We start from the raw sequence: 7,547 nt of genomic DNA, 5'->3' as shown, positions 1-7,547 counted from the left end.
TGGCCATGGTGTCCCCAGCGTCCCCGTGCCCTGCCTCACTACGGGGTGGCCACAGTGTCCCTGTCTCCAAGGGGTCCATGTCACACAAGGACATTTTGGGGACAGCCCTCACACCCCATGCCCTTCTGCCGCTGTACCTGCAGTGCCACCCCCACCCAGCCCTGTCCCTTCTCTCTTCCAGCCCAGACCCTTGGCCTCGCTGGTGAGTCCTCAGGGGATGCCACGTCCCCATCCCGCTGTCCCCAGCCCCACACTGGCCCTGGCAGGCTGGTGTCCCCTGTCACCCACAGGCACTCAGACCACCCAGCTCCTCGTAGAGCCTCCCTGGACGCCAGTGCTGTGGGACCGGGTGACACTGACCTGCCAGGGCTCACTGGTGCCACCACCTGGTACAAGGACGGGCAGTGCTGGGGGCAGGCGAGACATGACAACTTCTCTGTCACTGAGAGTGGCACCTACATGTGTGACAGACCTGGCAGTGGTCAACCCCCCCGTGAGAGTCTCAGATGGTGAGGGGCATTTGTGTCCCCAGCCTGGCACCCATGGGGACCCCGAGGGTTCTGGGTAGGCTCAGCTTCATGGGTCACCCCCCTGGTGTGACCAGAGCCTGTCTCCTGCTCTGGGGACATCCCAGAGCATCCATGTGCTGGATGTTATCCAATGGGTAGTCAATGGTCACATCAGGTGTGACAGGTCCCATGTCCCTCAGACTGGCTGGTGCTGCAGAGGCTGGTACAGGCACTGCTGGAGGGGAACATGGTGATACTGTGCTGCCAGGACTGGCAGAAGAATTCCAAAAGGGTTCTCCGCAAACATGAGGACTTCAGTCTTGCAGTGGGAAGACCCCTGACACAGCCACAAGAATTTGAGGGACAATACTGCATGTCCACTGGCCTGGGAATTATGGAAAATAAGAAGGGGGAGCCCCCCAAGGCCTTGTAGTGGCTCAAGACACAGCAAGGCTTGGTGGGGCTGCTGTGGTTCAGCTCCCCACCCTTGGCTCTGTGCCTCAGCTAAGTCCCCTCCTGCAGACTGGGAATACTGGATCCAGCTGCTGCTGGAACCAACTGAGCCCGTGCCCTGGGCTCCAGTGTCCCCTCTTAGCAGGGCCCTTAGCCTTCCTCAGCCACCAACGGCCATTTTGTGTCCCAGGTGGTTCCATGTCATCCAAAGGGACAGAGGGTCAGAGAATGGCACAGGAAAAGAGCTGATGGCAGAGAACATGTCCTGATCCACTGTGAGCAGAAAGCTGGAACCTGTCATGGGGAGTGGGCTGTGAGTGGGTATAGTCAAGCAAAGCATCCCCAGTGCAGGGAGAGTTTCCCAGCCTGTGCACCTGATTCTTGAGGAATTTAACCCTGATCCTCCTCCCTGCACTCCACTCTCATGGCTTTACAAGCCCACCATGGACCTGGGCAGGCTGGTGGGTCAGAGAACAGCATCAACAGGACAAAGTAGCAGCTGTGACATCCTCTATCAAATCAGGTTTGTGGCATCAGCAGAGCAATCTCTGTCCCACAGGGCAGGCAGCACCTGGAGGGGACCCTAAGATACGACACCCTGCAGAAAACTGCAGCAGGCAAATGGGAGCTGGAGGCAGCACAGGGGGCAGAGCCCCACAGACAGGCCCCTCTGGGCACTAACACACTTCGCTGCTCGGATTGCTGCAGCTGCAGAGGAGAAAGGAGTTCTGCCTCCAAAAGGGTTGGACAAGGCAGTTTGGGACTTCTGCTTGTTCTTTTTCTGTTTGCTTGTTTCTCCATTTGAACAGAGGACACCTCACAGCTGCTGCAGCAGCCACCGAATCCTTTGCCCAGAGGGCTGAAGCACAACGCAGGCAGCACCTCGCGGGGGATGGATCCTGACCCAGCCGCTGTTCTTGGGGGTTTGGGGGTGTCCTTTCCCGAGCTCTGGACTGCTGCTGCTAGCACTGGACTCTGCTCAGTTCTTTTTGCTCTTGGGGGTGTCATACTTCCTCTTGCTCGAGTACCAGAGCAGCAGGGGGATCCCAATGGAGGGCAGGGTCATCACGCCAAATGCCGCCCAGTCCAGCTAGAGGGAGAAATTGTTAAGAGAAAAGTCAAAACAATCCAGGCCAGGGGAGTCTTAGAGCAATGAGGTCAGAGGAGGAGAGGGAGGAGAGATCTCACACTGTCTGCAGCTTCCTCACATGGGGAAGCAGAGGGGCAGGCGCTGACCTCTGCCCTCAGTGACCAGTGACAGGACCCAAGGGAGTGCCCGCAGTTGTGTCAGGACAGCCAGCATTAAAGTCTGGATATTAAGAAAAGGCTCTTTCTCCCAGAGGATGCTCTCCCAGGCACTGCAAGAGGCTCCTCAGAAAGTGGTCACAGCACCAAGCTTGACACGAGCTCAAGGAGTTTGGATAGGGCTGACAGGCACATGATTGGGATTCCTGGGGTTGTCCTCTGCAGGGCCAGGAGTTGGACTCTACAATCCTTGTGGGTCCCTTCCAGCCTAGTTGGTTCTAAGATTCTACTCTCAGATTTTCTGCCTCAAATGCCACAGTGCAGCTTCTTCACAGAGGGAGCTGGGATGGAAACTGAGCTGTTTCTGTGATAGCTCTCTGGAGAACTGACAGGAACTAACTCCAGCTCCCTCTGCAGCTCTCCAGGTGACTGCAGGGCAAGTCACACACACCATGTGCAAGCAGGAAGCCACCACACTGGGCTGCAGCTGCCGTGGTGCACTTTTCCATTGTCAATTGAAAGGTACTTACGAAGTGAGGGGAGAACCTCCTGTCGAAATCACGCTGAGCCAGGATTCCTCCCTGCCCAGGAGCACTGGTGAAGCCAACCTGGAAAAGGCAGGGAAAAGACAGGCTTTGCCACCTTTCCTGCTTGTTCCAGAACTGGGCAGGGTGAGAGCGACACAGACATGCATCACCTCGACCATGCAGCTCCGGGAGCACGGTCAGGTGTGTCTGCAGGGATCCCATAAATCAGCCACTTACCACCACCTGGGCAACCTCCTGTGCCAGGTACGTGATGGTGGCAGAGGTGAAGTTGAAGTACCCAGCCTTGAGAGGCCGTAGAACCACAGTGTGGGACACATTGTTCGCTCTGGGAGCTGGACGTTAAGGAACACTGTTGTATTTCAGCCCAGGAAGAAAAGTGAGGAGATGTGAAAGAGCAACCAGGAGCCAGGTGAAAAAGTCAGTGCTGCTAACAGATCTGAGTGCTCGTGGTCGCAGACAGCCAGACCCAGCCAAGGCTGACCCAGCTGCTCCTCCACAGGCAGAGGAACTACCCCAGGACCTGGTCCTGTCTGCAAGGAACTTTGTTTTTACACTGCACCATCCAGAAGAGGAGGGGTTTGGATCTGGCACCCTGTCCAGGCTCTGGAAGGAATTTCAGGGACAGCAGATGAAGATAGGACTAAGCTGCAGGATGCTCAGGGGCAAGAAAGAGAGTTGGAAGAAACTTCAAAACATGAAAAGATATGGAGCAATCCTGTCCCACTTGACGCTGAGCATGCCAGAGACGATGCCAAAATCTTCTGGAGGGAAGGAATCATCCAACAGCTCCACGTCTAAGGCAGCACTGAACACAACAAAGAGAGGGATGAGACAGGAATCTTAAGCTTTGCCATCTGCTCATAGGCTCTGCAGCAAAGTGCACTGACACTTCCATCTTGACCAAATGGAAGAATTGATTTTTCAGAGATGAAATGTCACCAATAGAAGACAGGGAGGAGAGCTGAGGTATCTTACAGGGAGACTGCAGAGGGAGGAAGGCAAAGCTGAGAGAAACAAACACAAGGACAGGAAAACCACCATTTTTTCCACAACACAATTTGGCAGTTTGCTGAACTTCAGATACCATCCCATGGATACACATGCTGGCCTAAATAATAACCAAATCCCACATATAAAATTACAGGATCACATTAATGTTGTATCAATTCAACATTACAGCACCATATATTCTTCTGTTAGCAGTACTGCACTCAGTATGCATTATTCTGCCTTAAAAAAAAAAAAATCTAAAAAACCAAAATCTCAAAGCCCTTTAATAGTGTCCTGCATTTGTTCAGTCAGCTTTTCATTCTGCAAATGAAGCTTTTTACCAGCATGGTGGAAGTTCTGTTTTATCTTTGACAGGTCCTTAGTTAAATCCTGATAGCAAAAAGGAATTTTCATTAAAAAGAATAAATGTGAAAAAAAGCTTACAAAGCCAAGAAAGGGAGCTGCAGGCATGGGGAACAGAGTGTCACAGGACACCACAGGAACTATACCATGCTGGACTGACAGCTTGAGCAGCCATGAGGTGAAAGCAGGGAAGAGGAAGGAATAGGCAAATTTCAGGGTCAATCCTTCAGGCATTGCTGGAAAGCTGAGAGTTAGAGAGACCAAAAAGCAACAGCACATCACGGAGCTCAGAAATTGCCTTGCCAACCCTGCAGCCACACAGAGAACATTTGCTCGTGGTCAGTACTGAAGCCTGGACAGGGCTTACCTGGAGCCAACATTGTAGATGTTGTACTGCAAAGTCAAGTCCTTGCCCTCCACTGCATATCTGTTTAACAGAGATTTGGAGGCCAGGAGCCTGGCACCATCCTCGCAGTGAGCCACAGACACCAGAGCAAACACGACAAGAAGAGGGAGCTTCATCTAGAAACACAAAGAAATGGAACATCACTGATCATTTGAAATCTCTGAACACTTGCCTGTGAGACACAGCAGTGTCCCAAATCTGCAGCCATGGAAGAAAAGTTCACAGTCTTGTCCCCTGTCAAAGCCCTGGCCAGTACCACTCCCTTTTACAGAATCATGAAACATCCTGAATTGAAAGGGACTCAAAAGGATCATCAAGTCCAAGTCCTGGTCCTGAACATCTCAATAATGGGCAAAGCTTTCAGATCACTAAGCCTCTTCTAGTAACTTCCAGAGCAAAAGCTTTGGTAATTAACAATTTCATCAGTTTTAGCAACTAATGGTTAATTGCCCTTGCAAAGCCTGGCAACTTTCCAGCACTGTCTTACACAACAGAATTAGTTTTTAGAAAGCACAGCTCCTCACTTCCAACATTATTCTTCCTTATTTCCAGCCACTGAGAACCACCAACTCCCTCCAGTGGCTTTTATGATCCTCTGCACAATTCCCTGCTTCAGGCCACGTGGTCTGACTTATCCAAACACGGGCGCCTCTGCAGCCACCCTGCTGAGAAGACAAGGAGACAACAGGAACACTACAGATGTGACCAGTGAGGACACTTGATGAGGCTTTTAAATTCAAAAACTGCTTCAATGTCAGGGCCTCCGCCTTCCACAGTCACAGGGTGGTGGTTGGGGTTGGACAGGACTGTAAAGACCATGCAATTGCACCCCCCTGTCATGGGCAAGGACACCTTCCACGAGCCCAGGTCACTCCAAGCCCCATCCAGCCTGGCCTTCGATGTTTCCAGGGATGGGGCAGCCACAGCTTCTCTGGACAATCTGTGCCAGTGACTCACCTCCCTCACAGGCACCAATTCCTTCCCAATATCCCATCTAACTCTGCCCTCTGGCAGTGGAAAGCCTTGTTTTGTCACTCCAGGCCCTTGTCCAAAGTCCCTCTCCAACTCTCTTGGAAGCCCTGTAGGCCCTGGAAGGGGCTCTAGGGTCCCCCTGGAATCCTCTCCTCTCCAGACTCAACACCCCCAGCTCTTCCAGCCTGTGTCCAGAGCAGAGGGGCTGCAGCCCCTGGATCATCTCTGTGGCCTCCCCTGGACTCACTGCAGCAGCTCCTTGTCCTCCCTGTGCTGGGGAGCCCAGAGCTGGAGGCAGCTCTGCAGGGGAGGGTCTCAGCAGAGGAGAGGGGCAGAATCCCCCCCTCACACGCTGCCCACGCTATTGGGGATGAGCCCAGGACAGTGTTGGCTTTCTGGGCTCCCAATGCACGTTGCCACAGCGTGCTGAGCTTCTTGTCAATGTCCCATGCCCCCACATCCTTCCCAGGGCTGCTCTCCATCCATTCTCCCCCAGCCTGTTTGTGTGTCGGGTTGCCCTAATGCAGCTGCAGCACCTGCCCTTGGCCTCGCTGAACCTCCCGGGCTTGGCATGGACCCGTCTGCCCAGCCCGTCCCAGCGCAGGTGCCAGAAGTCCCTTCCTTCCTCCCAGTCGTGCCCTGCTGCAGCCACACAGCAGCGCATGTAGCCCAGGTTGCTCCTGCCCACTCACGAAGCCCAGGGGCCCAGAGGGGCTCAAGGACACCTCCCAACAGGGAATCGTCCGGTTTCACCCACGCTGCCCGCGGAAGACCCCGGCTCTGACGTTCCAGCTCAAGAAACCGGCCGGTCCCTCCTGACGGCTCAGAGCCCACGAGCGGACCCACCCCGAAGGCCAAGGACACGGCCTCCAGCTGCCCCGAGCCTCCCGCCCCCCACCGTCTCTCCCGCCGCCAACGCTACAAAGACGAATCAGCGCAACCGCGGCGGAAATGGCGCAAACGAACCGCGATTCAGGCAAGCCCTATGCCCCCTGGGAAATGGAGTCTAAGCCCGTGAACACGAAGGGACTCCACGCCTGCGCAGAGCACGCTTCCTGCGCTGCCCATTGCCCACGGTGGCGGAAGTAGCGGCGGCCGGCGCGCCGTGCTGGGTCGGGCTCTCGTAGGGGAGGCTCTGTAGAAAAGTAGCAGGTGTATCTCGGCATGACAAGTAGCTCTGGTCACGCGAGCAGCCTGCCCAGGTCCACGGGAGATGTGTAAAGTAGTGAAGAAGGAGTGAAGGAGAAGGAGCAGGGCTAAATTCTTCAAGAATCAGGTGCACAGAACTCCGGGGTCTCCCTTCCTGCACTCAGGACTCCTGCTTGACTCACTCCCCGGACAGGCTGCAGCCTTCTGCTGCCGCGGAACAAGACGTGTCCCGACCTCCCTAGTACAAAGCCAGCAGCATAAGAAACCTTTTAGTGTTTCCAGCACTCCAGGATACCCCGAGAGTTCTGTGCCCGTATCTATCAGGCTGATTACCTCAAGTGGGAGAAAGGCTTCAGACCCTCCTCTATACAGTTTTTGCTCCTCACATGTGGAACTGGGGGTATATTACTTCATTATCTGAAGCTGTATTTGGAGGATTAACCACTGATATATAAATAGACCAAACATATCTGGAAAGTTTTCGGCCGTCCTCGATTTTAGGTGTAGTCCCTTGGGGAGGCTTCATCTGCCCTTAATGTGAAGACCCTTCAATAAATATATAAATTTCAATTCCCTTAATTCTGTCTGCCCTCTAATTTTAGTTTTGCAGAAATGCAGCAAAGTTTGTGAAATTTTTCACCTTGCAGCCCGGTATTGGCCAGTGCGAGTGGTCGCAAAGAGAGGCCATTTTACTTCTGGGAAAAAGAAGCCATTTCCCCAGGGTCTCGATATCACCTCGAAGGTGGCATGTGGGGCTCTAAGGAAATGCTTGCTCCTAGTTCCTGAAAGCTTTAATTTTGGAGAAATCCAGAAAAGTTAGCAAATTTTAAGGTTGGCACTCCACTATCAGCCAGTGCGAGCATTCACAAATGGAGGCCATTTTCCATGGGAAAAAGAAGTAATTTCCCCAGG

The 7,547-nt window shown here is 53.6% G+C and overlaps 1 protein-coding gene across 1 annotated transcript; it reads right to left on the bottom strand.

Annotated features, from left to right (window-relative positions):
* Positions 1-291: 291 nt before the first annotated feature.
* Positions 292-6,062, bottom strand: LOC136569550 (translocon-associated protein subunit beta-like). Its single transcript, XM_066569936.1, has 6 exons — positions 6,023-6,062; positions 4,476-4,630; positions 3,450-3,560; positions 2,972-3,080; positions 2,738-2,815; positions 292-2,052 (listed from the first exon to the last, which is right to left on the bottom strand). Exons 2-6 carry the CDS (start codon positions 4,628-4,630, stop codon positions 1,942-1,944), a joined length of 564 nt encoding a protein of 187 aa, XP_066426033.1. The 5' UTR covers positions 6,023-6,062; the 3' UTR covers positions 292-1,941.
* Between the last annotated feature and the right edge of the window lie 1,485 nt (positions 6,063-7,547).

This window comes from Molothrus aeneus, unplaced genomic scaffold (genome assembly GCF_037042795.1).
Source record: "Molothrus aeneus isolate 106 unplaced genomic scaffold, BPBGC_Maene_1.0 scaffold_102, whole genome shotgun sequence".
In the NCBI taxonomy this organism is placed as follows: Eukaryota; Metazoa; Chordata; class Aves; order Passeriformes; family Icteridae; genus Molothrus; species Molothrus aeneus.
Note: the sequence above shows the minus strand (reverse complement) of the source record. Positions and strands in the feature narration are given on the sequence as shown.